This window comes from Schistosoma haematobium, chromosome 1 (assembly GCF_000699445.3).
Source record: "Schistosoma haematobium chromosome 1, whole genome shotgun sequence".
Taxonomy (NCBI): Eukaryota; Metazoa; Platyhelminthes; class Trematoda; order Strigeidida; family Schistosomatidae; genus Schistosoma; species Schistosoma haematobium.
In genome coordinates this window covers 85629856-85651158 of record NC_067196.1, presented here as the reverse complement: position 1 = coordinate 85651158, position 21303 = coordinate 85629856, and the positions used below count along the sequence as shown (strand labels likewise).

The 21303-nt window shown below is 37.8% G+C and overlaps 1 protein-coding gene across 3 annotated transcripts in view; it reads right to left on the bottom strand.

The window, feature by feature from the left end:
- SMAD2_1 (Mothers against decapentaplegic 2) overlaps positions 1–8190 on the bottom strand; it is a 37507-nt gene extending 29317 nt beyond the window's left edge. Inside the window, exons 1-4 of one of the 3 annotated variants that reach the window (XM_051208516.1) lie at positions 7801–8190; positions 4750–4921; positions 2744–3216; positions 1039–1214 (exon numbers count right to left, since the gene is read on the bottom strand). In XM_051208516.1, coding sequence (XP_051075384.1) covers positions 1039–1214; positions 2744–3216; positions 4750–4921; positions 7801–8022 — 1043 coding nt within the window. In that variant the 5' untranslated portion in view covers positions 8023–8190. Of the gene's footprint in view, positions 1–1038; positions 3217–3288; positions 4695–4749; positions 4922–7800 lie in introns of those variants that run through there. The other 2 variants (XM_051208517.1, XM_051208518.1) reach the window with 2 other exon arrangements.
- Between the last annotated feature and the right edge of the window lie 13113 nt (positions 8191–21303).

Below are 21303 nucleotides of genomic sequence, written 5' to 3'. Positions count from 1 at the left end.
ATTACGAACATAAAATATTTATGATTTTTTTCTAAGATTCATTATTGTGACATAGAATACAAGATTCAAACTGAGTCTACTCAAATGATCTGACCACCTAGTCTCCAAATTTAGTCAGTGGAACAAAAGAAAAGATAGGAAGATAAACCGAAACAAAAAAGAAAATATGGAGTTTATTCATTACATATTAAAAACCGGCAAAAACACTACTCATATACGTAAGTTGTATTTGTTATGGATTAATCTTAGTCAAGGTATCACTGAAACCAGGGAACATTGGGAAGTTGTTTTCTTCTAGTATGACACTCCTCGGCAGTGAGCCCCGAAATACCACCAGTGATTGGATTTGGACTCAAGACCCTCATGTGTCGTGGTGAATTCCTAACCAACAGAACCCCTTGGTTGACGTCCGGTGGTACAATTCCAACTTCAATCAATTTACAATTAAGCGCAGAGATAAATCACTTACACACTTTACGCGTCCTAAAAATTTATCTGGATTACTCAATTAACTTATTCAAAGTCGATAAAAAAATCAATGGTGACTCCAGTTACCATACATGTACGAATAATAAGAGCATGCAAAATAATTAAATTAAAACGAGGCTTTAAGTCGTTATTACTTAAAATCTAGGTTGAATGACGTGATAAGATAGCCTTTAGTTAATGGCATTTTTCATTCCCTTAATCGTCTCATTGACTTTGAATATATTTTAGTTCTATATCATGATCGATATTATTTTGTCCCTCTGCTTTTCACTTCGTCAATTTTCCTCCCGATGTTCGGATGAAAAATATAGTGATATACACTTGTACAGGGTCCTACAGCGTTTGTAACTGGTAGATGGATATTTTACTGATATATGGTGAAAGTTATCACCATATAAATGTAGGGAAAATAAAACAACCCTCTGTAATAAGTCTGAGAAATTAATTCTTTACTATATATATATATATATATATATATATATATATATATATATATATATATATAGTGAATTTTATTAGACAAGCATTCTAGAATCTAAAAAAACAAACCTCGTTGTAGCATTGTGAATGTGATTTGCTACACCTAAACTGCGAGCGAAATCACGACCATCACCGCTAAGACTGGACACTACATTCATAAGAGACGATTGATAGCCTGTATGAGGAGGAGCTGGGGGCGTTCCAACTAAATTGGGGGGTCCACCCAGAGTCATATTTTCAGCAGCCTGTAGATATAGGATTAAATATAGTATTCAGCAGTTTACGGTAAACAAGTACAATGATTATTGTTTATGTTGTACACATATTCTTTCGTAGTTATCATAATTTCAAATGAGCAGTATACAGAATGCATCATAAAAACTCAATAAAGTTACATCAAATTACTTATAGAATCAAAATGTAACCTATTGGGTAGGAATAGCAGGTTGACTGATGAAACAGTAAACCTTCATTAACTGAAGTGGTTCAAACTATTAAACATTCTCAGTCAACCCTTACTCCGATGTTATCTTAGCTAGCATAAGAGTAGATTAACAAAAAGACTGAAGGTGTGCAAAGTAATATATTGTGTCAGCCAAAGAAGTCACTAACCACTGGTCTCATCCATATGGAGAGATGAAGACCTTTTGGATGGAGTTTGGGTGGCTAACATAATCTACGGTTGACGATTTTGGGTGTCGAGGACCGAAATCATTCATAGTGGTGCAGGAAATCTATTTATTCTGCATATTTCTGTTAAAAGTGAGTGTTAGCATTTTTATTTATTTAAACACATAAACATCGGTACAAGGGGGCACCAGATACATATGCGCCACACTTTGTCATTCGATTTGTATGGGAGTTGAGATATAGCTCGAGTCAGTCAGTCAGTTACAACATAGGGCCAAGCACACACATGAACCGGTCCAAGTTGCCACACCTCATTAGCACAGCAAGACGAACACCGGACTCATAGAAGCAGTTAACTCAGTAGTGCCCGGGTGCCCAGACCGAAGCAGGTGGTTTTATTAGGAGGCCACACCCGGAGCCTTTGACCTGAAGGTCTAATCCGCAAGGCACTGGAGCAACTTTAGGAGATTCAGTCTCATGCTAGCCGGTGACCAACATTAGGTTCTTACGCCTTTTGGTTCCCTCGGGATCCTGGAGCCCATATGCACCATTGGTTTAAAATCATGGTTTTCCAACTTCCCTAGGTGGATCCTCCATATCCGACCAACCCGGTTAAAGCACCGGATATTCGCTTTGCACCCTCTCGATTTCGTAAAGAGCACCCTCGCCGCGAGAAGGTAGTGAGTAGGACTTCCCTGGCAGTGGTTGTTAACGCGTGGCTATGTGAGAGCATTTCGAGAGAGTTGACTCTCCCCACCCTCGATCGTACCAGGACATTTGGAGCATCATTTTATACTTCATAATATTCGATTTCATTCGTTTCTTTTGATTTTTTGTTTATCACCACCGTTAAAACAATTATTTCTAGCGCTTCATCTTTGCTTTAACTACGCCTGGGGCTCCTCTGGGGTCACTAATATACTGAAATTTACATTAGTAATGTGGTACTATTACAGTTAGAAGAATGAAATTTACAACACTAGGTTTTTTTACACACACATTCATATTTGTATTTTGCTGAAATTGATACCCACATGCATGGCGTAATACTGATGTTGGTACGGAAATACATAAGCAACTATCAAGGAGATAAATAGAACGCACTGATACCATGTGAGTATTTAAAATTAGGTGGATGATTTACCTCACGAAGGCTCACACATGGTGGATGCGTCCCACCGAGTACATTTCCGACATTTTCTAAACCAGCTATTGCTCGACTTGCCACAGCATACGCGTCAAGTGCATCACCTCTGGCTAGAGCAGCAGCTGTTACAGCATCTGTAGCAAGATGTTGTCTGGGTTGTTTAGATGGAGGAGCTAGGAGGGCAGCTAAACTATTTGGTTCTGAACCACAATCATCTCCCATTATCATAGAATCATTTAGTCCAGCAGAGGAAGGATGATGACTCTGTAAAGCATTTAGATGATGTTGTTGTTGAAGACCTTGTTGATACTGATTGTGCATAGAGGAGTATCGAGAATGATGTGAACCAAAAGATGAACCTCTTCCATAACGTTCAGTAGATGATTCTGTCACACCACGATGTGTGTTGTCGTTATTGACTCCGGAAGTCCCATTGTTAACTGTACGAGGAACCATAATTGGTGGGAGAACTATAAATAAACAAAAATTAATGGGTTTATTTTAAAAAAAAACACTTATGGATTACTAGGTTTTAATTATTAAATATTACCATTTATAAGATGAGTTTCTGAGTATTACTTGTCAAAAACGTTTGACATGGGATAACATTATTTCGAAAAACATTCTAAGTAAGCAAATAGACTTGATGACAATATTTTGGATTATCACGGCTCATGATAAAAGTATAAATGAATATTTAATGAATGTATGATATAACCTTAACTGTGTAAGCTTGTATAGAGTGGGCGGAATGGAATTCTAATGCTTAATAAATAATAGAGAATCTAATATCAAACGATACAAAAAGTAGGCGGATAATTAGTGCAAAAATTCAGAAATACAGATGAAAAATGTGCATACAAAACCTATATGCATATAATGCATGTGATACTCGTAAGGTTATAAGTCTGTCAGTGATTGTTTTCAAAGTATTAACTAGCACATCGTAATGCTCAAACCGTGTAAAATGCTTGACCTGCTTTTTCTGCTTGTCGTTTTATGATGAGCAGTCGTAAATAGTCGAGAATTTCGTGTATGTGATTAGCTCTGTTAGTTTGAATAGTAATATAACGGCGAAGACTAACTTATAGATGACTTAAGTCAGATTTCCTTACCACAATGTGAAGTACTACTGGGACCACAGGCATATTAGTCTGACCACTAAACGTACTGGCGAAAAAGGCTGTAGGGGGTTGTACTTCTGTATATTCGAAAAACGGTAATTTCTAGATAACGATGTTTAAAAAGTGTGTATTTGATTACTTTAAATAACATCTCCAAACCCTAATCTTCCCGATTACTGTTTATACTCTTACTACCTCTACCACTACGGGATTTGAATCGACAACTGCATCTCTGTGCTAATGTGGTGTGGCAACTCGAACTGATGTACGCACGTACGAAGTTCTACGTTGTTACTGACTGACTGGCTGCTGAGAAAGTGTTTCAAATATAACATTTCAAAATATCCGAAAATGAAACCCTTTGACTTAATGAGTGTATTTTCCATACAATATTATGTTTGATAAATTAATTAACCATCATTTTATTACAGAAATATATCCTGTGCTAATTTTGGATTAACAAACATTCACGAAAAACAGAACTGAAAACTTTAGCACATACTCTACACGTTTTCCTCCAGTTACTTTATTTTGAAGGTTTAACAAAAAACAATCGATCGTTTTTAGTAAAGTTCTACTGGTGATGATGCAAGTAGTGAACCATAGTTAACATAAATTACGATAAAGATACTACGAACACAAATGTCGGTCTTCATAGAACTATCGATCTCATAACCAATTAACAAAACAACGTTTACGAAAGATAGTTATGAAAATGATATTTTGAAAACCATCACTTTGAATCAACTGCATGTCAGAGTGCTTTTCGAGAGCTCAAGAGTGCACTGAGAACGACCCCGTCAGGAGACAAACAAGATGTAGACCTATTCAAAGATAGAAACCAATGTTGAGAATGGAAACAAAACATCTTATACGAACCTGGATTTTCAATCCTTCGATAGTGATAAGGGTTGATACAAACCTCATCGCGTTTTGATTGGAAAGAATATTCACAAGTAGCGATAGGCCTTAACTCGTGCTGAGTATGCAGGTCTGGCCATCGCCAAAGTTGGCAGTAAAAAACGTGTGGTAAACCTTTTTTCTGGGCAACCTAGTGAAAATCAAAGGCAAATAAAAACAATGTGTGAGAGAAAATAATTAGTGTATCTAATAACAACACGACAAAATACGACCTAACCATGTATAAAATAACGAGGCACATGATTTAAATTCCATAAAAATTCATATCATTTCATTATGACGGACCAGCGTGATGTAGTTTTCTAGTCTTAACGATCCGCACTCAAAAACGTACAAAAATAAAGTATTTGAAAACTACATGGTTACAATTAAGAAAAAGGAATGCAGAAACAGATAGACACGAAAACACTTGATAAAAGAACTATGAACTCATTAATCGTTAACTGACCAAATAGCTGGCTATTAATCCATATTTACGTCTCATACCATTTCAGATAACTGACTTTGTTCATCAAAACAGACGATTATGGTAGTATATTATGCATTCAAGACGTAATCAAGAGTCGAAGTTTGATTACTCAGCATCTTTTACCTAGTATAACTTAATGATTTATTGTGAGAGCACTTAGAATATTACTAATCAGTTTCACGAATATTCAAACCCACGGATATATTGGGCGTAGAACGTACGAAATCAGTTAACAGTAAGTCATTTTCCTGAACGGTCAGATGAAAACCTGACATACTTTTCTGTATGGAGCTTATTGAAGCTTAAATTAAGTAGAACGTTTATGGGACAAGAAACTTTGGATCAAATAGCACTTAAATCTAATAGATTAATTGTATCTGGTTGATTTAACTTAGAAAATTATTAATTAAGGAGTCAGCAGTAAGTCAATGAAGCATTATTAGGATGATAGCTAGATGGGTCGATAAGTAACTGGTGACAGTTAAAGCTAGATAGTTAATAGATTTCGTTCTTACAACAAAGGTCGACACAGTAATTATTGAAAAGAATGTCCACTATTTGAACAAATAATCTAAATAATAGATGAGGAGCATGTATAACCTAGTCAATATAGATTATTGAATTATTGACATACGGCAAAAGATGTAAGAATATACTCGCTTTAGTTCTTCAATAACAAATCCATTCAAAAAAACAAGTGGGACCGTTAAGGGTTGAAATATTTGTATTTCATGATGTGAAAGCAGAACTTCATCTGGTCGATTAATAAGATTTACGACAGTGCTACTGAGGGATTTACTAAAGTAGGTCAATCTACGGAAGGTTCTTGAACGAGGTATTACTTGTTCGGTCGGAATTTACTAAGAACTGTTATTTGTGTCGACTATGCCAAATGGTATCTGTCAATGCTGCTTGATCTCGCTTCCTCTGAAACTTAATTGCTATCGTTCGATTTCTAAGTAATTGGCATCCTACCAGAAGACAGGGAAATTTCTTTCAGACGCGATGAGTGACAAGCAAGTACTGTTCCATATGAGTTTCAGGAAGGGTCTACACTAATGCTAAATCTATATGCAGCTGAGCGCCTTGACCAATTTAATTATCTTAAGTCATATCGGCGCCGTTAGGTGACAAAACCTTGAAACATAGATCCACTTGATTAAGGATACGTCACATTAATTACAGAGATAATTAAACTCAACATAGGTGTATTAAGCCGTTTTTAATTAATTTATCACTGTAAATACAATCTCTGGAACTGAAAAGTAGGTAGAAATTACAAACCAATAGAGATTTTGATAACAGTGAGCGAGGTGACAAGTACATGGTTAAATCATACCCGCTTATCGCTTACATTAACGTGTTATTGCATCAAGAATAGGTCAGGAAGTCTGGAGGTGGCCAAATATGACGAGTTAGGGGGTTATCAAGATGCTGTTGTGAAAAAATTCGGGAGGCGGAAGTTTTCTGGATGAGATTGGAACTTTAAGTAGCATGCATGTTTCATCGATTATAAAGTGAAGGACAGACATTTTCCGGATAGTTTTCCTAGATTGTCACACTACTCCTCGCTGGACTGATAACTGTCCGCCGCATTTCATATTGCTGTCTCTTCGTCCTGCTGATAAAAAGTATTTCACTGCAGACCGGTATATGATTTTGCTGTAGCAAATGTTACTCGTGTTCCTGGGTGTTTTCCGGAACCAATCAGGCCAACAAATTGTCACGTAATCGAGTATCAAGTGGGTTGGTACACTAATTCTAATGACTGTTAGACTAATTATGCCGAGATAATTAGTCCTCAAGCATGCTAAGTATCAATTATTTAATACATTACGTAGAAAAGCCTGTCAATAGACTTTATTCGTACGTTTTATAATCTACATTATACCAAAATATAATATTGAATAAAGCCATTAATAATAATACGAATAATACAAAGCCTGAATCTCATCTTTTTAAGGTTATCAGGTGAAAACCACGTGGAATTTGACGTTCCTATCTAATCACTGTCATAAATACTTTACTATCTGATGGTAAACTGGAGCAATAAATAAGACATTAAATAGAACTATAATATTTACATTCATCTGGGAGTGATCAAGGAGAATTTGAGCAAAACTACTGTCATTATATGATATGTCAAGATGACTGATTTGACAGTAACTAAATAACTGAACAACAGTTTTATGCAGATGTGATCTGTATTCCAGCATGTTTTTCTAATTCTTCCATAGGGACAGACATTGCGACTTTATGGTTAAAAACTCCACTTTACAATGTTTTTTTTCGAAGCTATTTTTTCTTGACGTTCCAAGCTATGCTTTTATATTAAGGTGTTTTAAGCTACGTGGAGGCTTGAGGAGGGAAACCAAAATAATGAACAGCTTTAGTTCATTGATATGTTAATTGAGGCCCCTTGACAGGACACTATAGCCGTAAAAACGTTTATTATTTTTACAGTGAAATTGACCTTCAGAAAACGTCTTGCCAATTATTTTAAATTTGATATCCAAACAGCACCACGCACATGAACTTACCTGTAGACGTCCATCCAATGAACGAGGTATTGTAACACAGCGTGTAGATGGATCTTGGCTAACCAAAGCACGTTCCAACTCGTCCAATTGTGTTCCGTTTTTTAACCTCTTGACTAATGATTTAACAGCCTTTTCCTTCCACTTTTCTTCTTTGTCTGAACCTTCTTTGATGTAACTTATAAGTCTCTTTACAACTGGAGGTGGACTTGTAAAGAGACTCATGATTTATATTTATATCTATAGGACTAATTCTATCACTTTTAGTGATTATACAACAGTGTTCGTTTATAGAAATTCACGCATGTATCCTGAATTAGATGTTTTGACAAATCATTAAACCCTCGAGACGGATTAAGGTCAAGAGAAGCGCCGTAAGAAACCCGCCCTAGAGTACAAGTAACTTAAGATAGGAAAAGTTGTTAGAATTCAAACTTCAAACTGAACTTGATAGAAGTAACGTATTATTAACTTTTTTGTAGCTAGAGTGGGGTTTCAGGAGATATTTCCCAGCTGTACTACTGTTTTAATTCGTCGGAAATTAGAGGGAAAAGACAATAATAGGAATAGCGATTCATTTGGTTCAGGGCGGAATAGAAGCTTTCACACAACAGGCCTCCGTAGCTGGTATCAATGGACAACTGACGTTGCCAGGTAGGAACCTAGGTACATTTGACGATAAAAGAAAAATTATTAGTAAACTATAGAGAGGTATTGTCTTTAGTCCTCAAGAATATGTCGGGTCATTTCGTGAAAGACTCCTTGCGTGTCACTTGAACTGGCTAACTGGCAGAGAATTCTAGCGCTCAACTACTCCTAAAGAGTATAAAATATGCCTGAAGTCTGTTCTGCTGTGTTGTGTTTCCAGTTTCTGAGTGTTACTCCTAAGGTTTGTACTGGGACTGAGCTGAGGTGGGTATTTAAAGGGTAGTCCAGAAGTGTTTATGATACTGTAAGTTGTAGCGGTAAATAAATCCCCAAAATAAATAGCTCTGTAAGTTTTCGACACTGGATGCTGACCATATGTTTTAACGGACTCACCTAGCTGAAGGCGGTCGGTTATTCATCCGCACCAGATCACGTGTGGCAACGCCGTAATCAACATCTACTGCAATCGCCAGCCAGACTAGATCAGACAATTCCGATATATTGACAATCGTCAAATACAACATCTTATCTCCTAGATTCTGTCTTTTGATTTCTCTTGGTGGATACGAGTTATATTAGGTGTTACTGGTAAAAGCGTTGTCAAACACTGAATACCTGTGCCATCTTCATTGGTGAGACCGACGTGATCTGGTACACCTAATTGCAACTATGAGTCTGTTCCTTTTTAGGATTTTTATATATTATTGCTTTATTTTTTAATTTTTTATACACTGTGATATTTTTCCCCGTGTTTTAGGATATCTATATATTTTTACCTCGTATTCTCGTGCTTAATATTCCTCTATGACCGAACAGACTCCTGAGGTATTCAAGATTAAGACCATGTCCCCACCATCGTTCCAACTCATGCCTTTCTGGCCCGACAATATCGAAGACTGGTTTTGCTACGCAGAAGCCGACTTCCACGAGCACGGCGCGAACGGCACACGTGCACAATTCGTCGCAGTAGTCAAGGCACTACCGCGCGAATTCAACAGGTACGTAACACCTAGTATGTTTACTAGTGATGTTTCTGAACCGCACGAAACCTTAAAGCGTTCTATCTTTAAACGAAGAGAACCAACCGATCGACAAAGGTTAGATCAACTCTTCAATAACATCGACCTGCAACACGGTTCCGCGACGGACATGTTGCAACGGATGAGAGAGGTAATAGGCCTAAGAACTTTCGACGAAGGTCTATTCAAACAACCTTTCTTGTCCAAACTTCCCCAACAGGTGCAAGCAGTTCTGGTCTCGCTCCAGAACAACGCCTTAGACGAGCTAGCTGCATCTGCCGACCGCATTTTAGAAATTACGAAATCTTTTACTGCCGAGGTTTTTAACGTCAAAGAACAGCCTCAAACGACTCAGAATGATATAAACGACTTATGTCACACACTCACGCGTTATCTTAATCTTCGTACCGACCGTAAGAGATCGCGCACACCACGTAGAAGCATTTCTCGTAAGCGATCTGTCTCTAGACCACGAGAGACAGATAACCCCGACTGGTGCTGGTATCATAACCAGTATGGAAAGTCTTCCAGAAATTGCAGAAAACCCTGCAATTTTCCAATCTCAAAACCGATTGACTCGAAAAACAACTCGGGAAACTTCCAAGCCGACACGCGTTAACGGCAACCGTAGCCGGCGAACATAGCCGTCTGTTATACGTCACAGATGTGACAACGAGAGTTCGCTACCACGTCGACACTGGCGCAGAAGTTAGCGTTCTCCCAGAGAATCCCGACGACCGGCTTCACGAGTCGGCTTTGAACTTACAGGCGGCAAACGGAAAACCGATCGCTACGTATGGCAAAATGTACGTTTACCTTAACGTGGGTTTACGCAAACCCATTCACTGGATGTTTCTATGCCAATCATTGGTATCTAATCATCGATACACGCAAACGGAGGCTAGTAGACGGAAACACTAATTTATCCGTTTGCTTAACTTCTTTTTCTGGTTGCAAATTATCCCCAGTCACAATTAAGCGTACGATAGACCCACTTTATCAACAGCTAATCGATAAGTATCCTGGAATACACCAAACTCAACCGAAACTACAGTGTGTAACCAGCAATGTTACACATCACATCACGACTACAGGACCATCTGTATTCTCTAAAGCACGACGACTAGCCCCCGAAAAGCTAAGGTTGGCGAAAAACGAATTCGATCACATGATGGACTTAGGAATCATACGACCGTCAAGTAGCCCATATGCATCTCCGTTGCACATGGTCCCTAAAAAGGACAGCAACGATTGGCGTCCAACTGGTGAATATCGGCGATTGAACGCGAAAACCATTCCCGATCGTTACCCGTTGCCTCACATTCACGATTTCACAGCTACCTTGAAAGGTACAACTGTCTTTTCGAAAATCGACTTGGTTAAAGCGTATAACCAAATCCCTATGGCTACTGACGACATACGGAAAACAGCTATCATAACTCCCTTCGGACTCTATGAATTTTTGCGAATGCCTTTCGGTCTAAGGAACGCTGCTCAAACATTCCAAAGATTCATAGACGACGTTTTTCGAGGTCTCAACTTCGTACATGCGTATGTTGATGACTGCCTAATCGCAAGTCCGGACAGAGAAACACATCTCAAGCATCTGGATCTTGTTTACGAACGACTACAAAACCACGGCATTATTGTAAACGTTCAGAAATGCCAAATTGGAACCGACTCATTAGAGTTCCTAGGACACACAATAGATGCTCAAGGCATTCGACCCCTTAGAACCAAAGTGGCGGCCATTCTGGATTACCCAGAACCGACCACCGTCAAGCAATTACGCACGTTTAACGGCCTGGTAAGTTTCTATAGACGATTCATACCGAAATGCGCTTTACTTATGAAACCACTAACCTACCAAATCCGCAATGCAGTGAAAGCTGATATTGGATACACTGCGGCTCAACTCGTTTATGGAACGACACTTCGACTTCCAGGAGAATTTGTGGATCCTTCGTCCTTTTCAATGAACATGGATCTAACCTACTACACGAACAGGCTTACAAACTCAATGCGTTCAGTTAAACATGCTTCCTCTCGACCTCAATCAACTGATGTATTCGTTCAACCTGACTTACGATATAGTACACACGTTTTCGTTCGTCGAGACTCGCATCAATGACCTTTCGAATCAGCATACGAAGGACCCTTCAAAGTTCTTCAACGTGGATCTAAGTACTATATAGTTGACAAGAACGGAACCAACGGTAGCATCAGCATCGATCGCCTCAAAGCAGCGTATTTAGAAGGAAATCCCATTCACGTCGACTTTCCTTCGGTACAATCGCACAACACGACTCCTACACTCATAATTCCTCAACCGACAACCAACCCTAGCGATAATACTCCGTCAGTATCTGAAAATAAACTTAGGACGACCCGTTCTGGAAGAAGAGTAAGATTTCCAGAACATTTAAACGACTACTGCACGTAGGGCACTACTCGACATTTTATATTATCTCGATTTTACTTTTTACGATATAAAATTTTTTCTTTAAAAAACAATTTTATTATGCCTATATATTTATATTTTTATTTTTAAAAAAAAACAAAAAAAAACGAAAAATTATTTTTTTTAACGCTATTACGTGTGCTCGAGTTTAATTTCCTTTTTTTCGCCGCCATTGTGTTTTTACGCACATACGAGTGTATTCCGACATGCACTTACACTTTCTTTTTTCTTTTCCAGGACGGCTGGAAAAGAACCATGCAGTTTACGAGGAGTCGAAGTTTTCGTTGTAACATTTTCCTTTGTTACTATGTTGTACCTCGGTCCCATATAGTAAGGAAAGACGACCAGACGCTGCTGAACTCAGCAAGCTATTAGAAGAGTGTTTACCAACGACAAACTCGTTGGGTTTAAACGTCTGGCTGGCCACGACATCGGGTTGTTACTACCCCACTAGGGGGGGAGTGATCTATAGCGGTAAATAAATCCCCAAAATAAATAGCTCTGTAAGTTTTCGACACTGGATGCTGACCATATGTTTTAGTGGACTCATCTAGTTGAAGGCGCTCGGTCAGGCATCCGCACCAGATCACGTGTGGTAACGCCGTGCTCAACATCAACCGCAATCGATAGCCAGAATAGATCAGAGAATTCCGATATATTGGTCATCGCCAAATATACGCTTCCGATCTCCTCGACTCTGTCTTTTGATTTCTCTGGGTGGGAACGAAATATATTAGGTGTTACTGGTAGAAGCGTTGTCAAACACTGAATACCTGTGACATCCTCAGTTGTAATTCTGAGAACTGCCGAATTCGTACTGTACGCTTTAGAGAGACGTTTGCAACCTGAAAGATAGGTTCTCACTTCACAATAATTTAACTCGGCTTCAAAGTTGAGCAAGTAACAATGGTTTAATTTTCAATTCTGATGTGAGTAGATATGATGATTGAAGGTATTCGAATTAATTCGCTAACTAGGAATTCCAGAAACAGTGCAATTTAAAGCAGGTAGAGGTAGATGAACACAAATGAACGTACAGTGTTTGGAATTCATAATCTGTGGGCAATCAAGTACAAAAGAATCATTAGTTCGCACAAATACCATATCTATCACAGCCTAGATTGGAATCAAAAATGTTGTAATCGATTGTACTGGATAACCAACTGGCTATGTTCCTACCTCTCTGGAAGGGATCAGTACACTGTACTTGGAGGAAAGTGTTCAGAGTCTCGGTTGTCTCATGAAGGTGTACCACAAGGAGCTGTTCTTTCACCTCTTCTTTTCTTTTTTTCTGCATGATCTGGCACCTTCCACAGAAAACACTTTGGTGAAATATGCGGATGATCTCACTGTATGTATGTCTATCTCTTCCCCTTTACATCCCACAGAAATGAATGAGTTTCTGTCTCGTATTGATTGTTGGTCTGTTGGTAATTGTCTCATACTTAATCCGTCTAAATGTCAAGCTGTTAACTTTAGCATGAGACATGAACGGCTTCTAAACACCATTTTGAGATCCCATAATGCTTGTGCCATTGCAGACTCTTTGATAAACGCAGTGTCGAAGGTCAATTATCTTGGTGTCACCTTTTCCTCTGATCTCTCTTGGTCTACCCACGTTTTATTGTTATCGAAGAAGGTTTCCCGTCCAACTTACTACATAAATAGATTGCATGCTCTTAGGACTACTCGTCATTTACTCTTACAATTTGCCAATTCTTGCATATTACCTATTATTTTTCACTGTTCTCCATTATTCTTTCCTGGGCTTCTGAGAAAAGACTTTGCTGTATTGCGGAGAGTGCTGAAGGCAGTTAGCAAAGTGTGTGGTGAATCTTTCTAGGTCATAATTAATATGGTTGTGGATAGACATTCAAAATCATGCAAACTCCTGGCAGGTGTTATTTTATCAGATACTAACCATCCCCTTCACTCTTATCTTTCTCCTTGTATATCTTCTGGTAGAACGAGACGTAATTACATTAAAATCCATGCATGCAAGCAAAAGTATAAAAGTTCTATAATACCTTACCTAGCAAATATACTCTGTGATGAACAGGTTGTTAGAGTTTTTCGTGCCTCTAGGTAACCCTCTTGCTATTGATAGAAGAAACAAGACAAGTAGTGAATAGGTCTTTATTTTGATCTTCGCGCAGTCACAGTGGAGCGTGAGATTATTTGTTCAGACAAACAAAGCCTCTCAACATTCAATATAAGATAATAGGAAATATAACGCCTATGCAAAATAAGGAAGTGAATGAATACCTGAACTATACTGTTTTGACATATGCTTAGTTGTTCGAGGTCAACTCTTAACCAACCAACCTAAGCTGTTACAAGTCAACCTAGTCAATAACCTGCATTCTTAATATGTTTCTATTTTGAAAACTTGTACAGTTTTTCAGATCTTTTTAAAACCTTTTTCCTTTTTTGTCTTTATTTCTGTTTTTGTGTAAGAAACTTGTTGAAATACCATGTGCTGAGAATTTGTATATTGTTCCAAAATATAATATTGAATAAAACCATTAATAATAATAATAATAATAATAATAATAGACGTATATGTTTTCCCAAGGTCATAGTTCACACCAAGCGCTCAACACGTTTACTTTATAGCAACTATAAACTTAAAAATTTGCATTGCATAAATACTTCGCAAGACCAAACTCCTAACACAGTTATGCTGAGATTAGATCTGGTGTGTAACGTGGACGCGATGCCATTTTGGAGAATATTTTGAAGATTACTCAGTATCTCTGAAGGAATGAACTGATATTCACTTTTATAGAATATATTTATTTAACATGCATACTGCGAAACAATAAATGTTGTAATTTGTAGATCACGCCTGTAAAAGTTGCGTGTACTGCCCTTGAAGAAATATATTATTATATTATATTAAAATTGAAGCACTTTTAAATCGAAATGAAACACTATCCTCAGTCTTCAAGAACATATCTGGTTTCTTCTTGAAACACTCTTGAAAAGTTGTGTAGCGGTAAATAAATCCCCAAAATAAATAGCTCTGTAAGTTTTCGACATTGGATGCTGACCATATGTTTTAGTGGACTCATCTAGTTGAAGGCGCTCGGTCAGGCATCCGCACCAGATCACGTGTGGTAACGCCGTGCTCAACATCAACCGCAATCGATAGCCAGAATAGATCAGAGAATTCCGATATATTGGTCATCGCCAAATATACGCTTCCGATCTCCTCGACTCTGTCTTTTGATTTCTCTGGGTGGGAACGAAATATATTAGGTGTTACTGGTAGAAGCGTTGTCAAACACTGAATACCTGTGACATCCTCAGTTGTAATTCTGAGAACTGCCGAATTCGTACTGTACGCTTTAGAGAGACGTTTGCAACCTGAAAGATAGGTTCTCACTTCACAATAATTTAACTCGGCTTCAAAGTTGAGCAAGTAACAATGGTTTAATTTTCAATTCTGATGTGAGTAGATATGATGATTGAAGGTATTCGAATTAATTCGCTAACTAGGAATTCCAGAAACAGTGCAATTTAAAGCAGGTAGAGGTAGATGAACACAAATGAACGTACAGTGTTTGGAATTCATAATCTGTGGGCAATCAAGTACAAAAGAATCATTAGTTCGCACAAATACCATATCTATCACAGCCTAGATTGGAATCAAAAATGTTGTAATCGATTGTACTGGATAACCAACTGGCTATGTTCCTACCTCTCTGGAAGGGATCAGTACACTGTACTTGGAGGAAAGTGTTCAGAGTCTCGGTTGTCTCATGAAGGTGTACCACAAGGAGCTGTTCTTTCACCTCTTCTTTTCTTTTTTTCTGCATGATCTGGCACCTTCCACAGAAAACACTTTGGTGAAATATGCGGATGATCTCACTGTATGTATGTCTATCTCTTCCCTTTACATCCCACAGAAATGAATGAGTTTCTGTCTCGTATTGATTGTTGGTCTGTTGGTAATTGTCTCATACTTAATCCGTCTAAATGTCAAGCTGTTAACTTTAGCATGAGACATGAACGGCTTCTAAACACCATTTTGAGATCCCATAATGCTTGTGCCATTGCAGACTCTTTGATAAACGCAGTGTCGAAGGTCAATTATCTTGGTGTCACCTTTTCCTCTGATCTCTCTTGGTCTACCCACGTTTTATTGTTATCGAAGAAGGTTTCCCGTCCAACTTACTACATAAATAGATTGCATGCTCTTAGGACTACTCGTCATTTACTCTTACAATTTGCCAATTCTTGCATATTACCTATTATTTTTCACTGTTCTCCATTATTCTTTCCTGGGCTTCTGAGAAAAGACTTTGCTGTATTGCGGAGAGTGCTGAAGGCAGTTAGCAAAGTGTGTGGTGAATCTTTCTAGGTCATAATTAATATGGTTGTGGATAGACATTCAAAATCATGCAAACTCCTGGCAGGTGTTATTTTATCAGATACTAACCATCCCCTTCACTCTTATCTTTCTCCTTGTATATCTTCTGGTAGAACGAGACGTAATTACATTAAAATCCATGCATGCAAGCAAAAGTATAAAAGTTCTATAATACCTTACCTAGCAAATATACTCTGTGATGAACAGGTTGTTAGAGTTTTTCGTGCCTCTAGGTAACCCTCTTGCTATTGATAGAAGAAACAAGACAAGTAGTGAATAGGTCTTTATTTTGATCTTCGCGCAGTCACAGTGGAGCGTGAGATTATTTGTTCAGACAAACAAAGCCTCTCAACATTCAATATAAGATAATAGGAAATATAACGCCTATGCAAAATAAGGAAGTGAATGAATACCTGAACTATACTGTTTTGACATATGCTTAGTTGTTCGAAGTCAACTCTTAACCAACCAACCTAAGCTGTTACAAGTCAACCTAGTCAATAACCTGCATTCTTAATATGTTTCTATTTTGAAAACTTGTACAGTTTTTCAGATCTTTTTAAAACCTTTTTCCTTTTTTGTCTTTATTTCTGTTTTTGTGTAAGAAACTTGTTGAAATACCATGTGCTGAGAATTTGTATATTGTTCCAAAATATAATATTGAATAAAACCATTAATAATAATAATAATAATAATAATAATAATAGACGTATATGTTTTCCCAAGGTCATAGTTCACACCAAGCGCTCAACACGTTTACTTTATAGCAACTATAAACTTAAAAATTTGCATTGCATAAATACTTCGCAAGACCAAACTCCTAACACAGTTATGCTGAGATTAGATCTGGTGTGTAACGTGGACGCGATGCCATTTTGGAGAATATTTTGAAGATTACTCAGTATCTCTGAAGGAATGAACTGATATTCACTTTTATAGAATATATTTATTTAACATGCATACTGCGAAACAATAAATGTTGTAATTTGTAGATCACGCCTGTAAAAGTTGCGTGTACTGCCCTTGAAGAAATATATTATTATATTATATTAAAATTGAAGCACTTTTAAATCGAAATGAAACACTATCCTCAGTCTTCAAGAACATATCTGGTTTCTTCTTGAAACACTCTTGAAAAGTTGTGTAGCGGTAAATAAATCCCCAAAATAAATAGCTCTGTAAGTTTTCGACACTGGATGCTGACCATATGTTTTAGTGGACTCATCTAGTTGAAGGCGCTCGGTCAGGCATCCGCACCAGATCACGTGTGGTAACGCCGTGCTCAACATCAACCGCAATCGATAGCCAGAATAGATCAGAGAATTCCGATATATTGGTCATCGCCAAATATACGCTTCCGATCTCCTCGACTCTGTCTTTTGATTTCTCTGGGTGGGAACGAAATATATTAGGTGTTACTGGTAGAAGCGTTGTCAAACACTGAATACCTGTGACATCCTCAGTTGTAATTCTGAGAACTGCCGAATTCGTACTGTACGCTTTAGAGAGACGTTTGCAACCTGAAAGATAGGTTCTCACTTCACAATAATTTAACTCGGCTTCAAAGTTGAGCAAGTAACAATGGTTTAATTTTCAATTCTGATGTGAGTAGATATGATGATTGAAGGTATTCGAATTAATTCGCTAACTAGGAATTCCAGAAACAGTGCAATTTAAAGCAGGTAGAGGTAGATGAACACAAATGAACGTACAGTGTTTGGAATTCATAATCTGTGGGCAATCAAGTACAAAAGAATCATTAGTTCGCACAAATACCATATCTATCACAGCCTAGATTGGAATCAAAAATGTTGTAATCGATTGTACTGGATAACCAACTGGCTATGTTCCTACCTCTCTGGAAGGGATCAGTACACTGTACTTGGAGGAAAGTGTTCAGAGTCTCGGTTGTCTCATGAAGGTGTACCACAAGGAGCTGTTCTTTCACCTCTTCTTTTCTTTTTTTCTGCATGATCTGGCACCTTCCACAGAAAACACTTTGGTGAAATATGCGGATGATCTCACTGTATGTATGTCTATCTCTTCCCCTTTACATCCCACAGAAATGAATGAGTTTCTGTCTCGTATTGATTGTTGGTCTGTTGGTAATTGTCTCATACTTAATCCGTCTAAATGTCAAGCTGTTAACTTTAGCATGAGACATGAACGGCTTCTAAACACCATTTTGAGATCCCATAATGCTTGTGCCATTGCAGACTCTTTGATAAACGCAGTGTCGAAGGTCAATTATCTTGGTGTCACCTTTTCCTCTGATCTCTCTTGGTCTACCCACGTTTTATTGTTATCGAAGAAGGTTTCCCGTCCAACTTACTACATAAATAGATTGCATGCTCTTAGGACTACTCGTCATTTACTCTTACAATTTGCCAATTCTTGCATATTACCTATTATTTTTCACTGTTCTCCATTATTCTTTCCTGGGCTTCTGAGAAAAGACTTTGCTGTATTGCGGAGAGTGCTGAAGGCAGTTAGCAAAGTGTGTGGTGAATCTTTCTAGGTCATAATTAATATGGTTGTGGATAGACATTCAAAATCATGCAAACTCCTGGCAGGTGTTATTTTATCAGATACTAACCATCCCCTTCACTCTTATCTTTCTCCTTGTATATCTTCTGGTAGAACGAGACGTAATTACATTAAAATCCATGCATGCAAGCAAAAGTATAAAAGTTCTATAATACCTTACCTAGCAAATATACTCTGTGATGAACAGGTTGTTAGAGTTTTTCGTGCCTCTAGGTAACCCTCTTGCTATTGATAGAAGAAACAAGACAAGTAGTGAATAGGTCTTTATTTTGATCTTCGCGCAGTCACAGTGGAGCGTGAGATTATTTGTTCAGACAAACAAAGCCTCTCAACATTCAATATAAGATAATAGGAAATATAACGCCTATGCAAAATAAGGAAGTGAATGAATACCTGAACTATACTGTTTTGACATATGCTTAGTTGTTCGAGGTCAACTCTTAACCAACCAACCTAAGCTGTTACAAGTCAACCTAGTCAATAACCTGCATTCTTAATATGTTTCTATTTTGAAAACTTGTACAGTTTTTCAGATCTTTTTAAAACCTTTTTCCTTTTTTGTCTTTATTTCTGTTTTTGTGTAAGAAACTTGTTGAAATACCATGTGCTGAGAATTTGTATATTGTTCCAAAATATAATATTGAATAAAACCATTAATAATAATAATAATAATAATAATAATAATAGACGTATATGTTTTCCCAAGGTCATAGTTCACACCAAGCGCTCAACACGTTTACTTTATAGCAACTATAAACTTAAAAATTTGCATTGCATAAATACTTCGCAAGACCAAACTCCTAACACAGTTATGCTGAGATTAGATCTGGTGTGTAACGTGGACGCGATGCCATTTTGGAGAATATTTTGAAGATTACTCAGTATCTCTGAAGGAATGAACTGATATTCACTTTTATAGAATATATTTATTTAACATGCATACTGCGAAACAATAAATGTTGTAATTTGTAGATCACGCCTGTAAAAGTTGCGTGTACTGCCCTTGAAGAAATATATTATTATATTATATTAAAATTGAAGCACTTTTAAATCGAAATGAAACACTATCCTCAGTCTTCAAGAACATATCTGGTTTCTTCTTGAAACACTCTTGAAAAGTTGTGTAGCGGTAAATAAATCCCCAAAATAAATAGCTCTGTAAGTTTTCGACATTGGATGCTGACCATATGTTTTAGTGGACTCATCTAGTTGAAGGCGCTCGGTCAGGCATCCGCACCAGATCACGTGTGGTAACGCCGTGCTCAACATCAACCGCAATCGATAGCCAGAATAGATCAGAGAATTCCGATATATTGGTCATCGCCAAATATACGCTTCCGATCTCCTCGACTCTGTCTTTTGATTTCTCTGGGTGGGAACGAAATATATTAGGTGTTACTGGTAGAAGCGTTGTCAAACACTGAATACCTGTGACATCCTCAGTTGTAATTCTGAGAACTGCCGAATTCGTACTGTACGCTTTAGAGAGACGTTTGCAACCTGAAAGATAGGTTCTCACTTCACAATAATTTAACTCGGCTTCAAAGTTGAGCAAGTAACAATGGTTTAATTTTCAATTCTGATGTGAGTAGATATGATGATTGAAGGTATTCGAATTAATTCGCTAACTAGGAATTCCAGAAACAGTGCAATTTAAAGCAGGTAGAGGTAGATGAACACAAATGAACGTACAGTGTTTGGAATTCATAATCTGTGGGCAATCAAGTACAAAAGAATCATTAGTTCGCACAAATACCATATCTATCACAGCCTAGATTGGAATCAAAAATGTTGTAATCGATTGTACTGGATAACCAACTGGCTATGTTCCTACCTCTCTGGAAGGGATCAGTACACTGTACTTGGAGGAAAGTGTTCAGAGTCTCGGTTGTCTCATGAAGGTGTACCACAAGGAGCTGTTCTTTCACCTCTTCTTTTCTTTTTTTCTGCATGATCTGGCACCTTCCACAGAAAACACTTTGGTGAAATATGCGGATGATCTCACTGTATGTATGTCTATCTCTTCCCCTTTACATCCCACAGAAATGAATGAGTTTCTGTCTCGTATTGATTGTTGGTCTGTTGGTAATTGTCTCATACTTAATCCGTCTAAATGTCAAGCTGTTAACTTTAGCATGAGACATGAACGGCTTCTAAACACCATTTTGAGATCCCATAATGCTTGTGCCATTGCAGACTCTTTGATAAACGCAGTGTCGAAGGTCAATTATCTTGGTGTCACCTTTTCCTCTGATCTCTCTTGGTCTACCCACGTTTTATTGTTATCGAAGAAGGTTTCCCGTCCAACTTACTACATAAATAGATTGCATGCTCTTAGGACTACTCGTCATTTACTCTTACAATTTGCCAATTCTTGCATATTACCTATTATTTTTCACTGTTCTCCATTATTCTTTCCTGGGCTTCTGAGAAAAGACTTTGCTGTATTGCGGAGA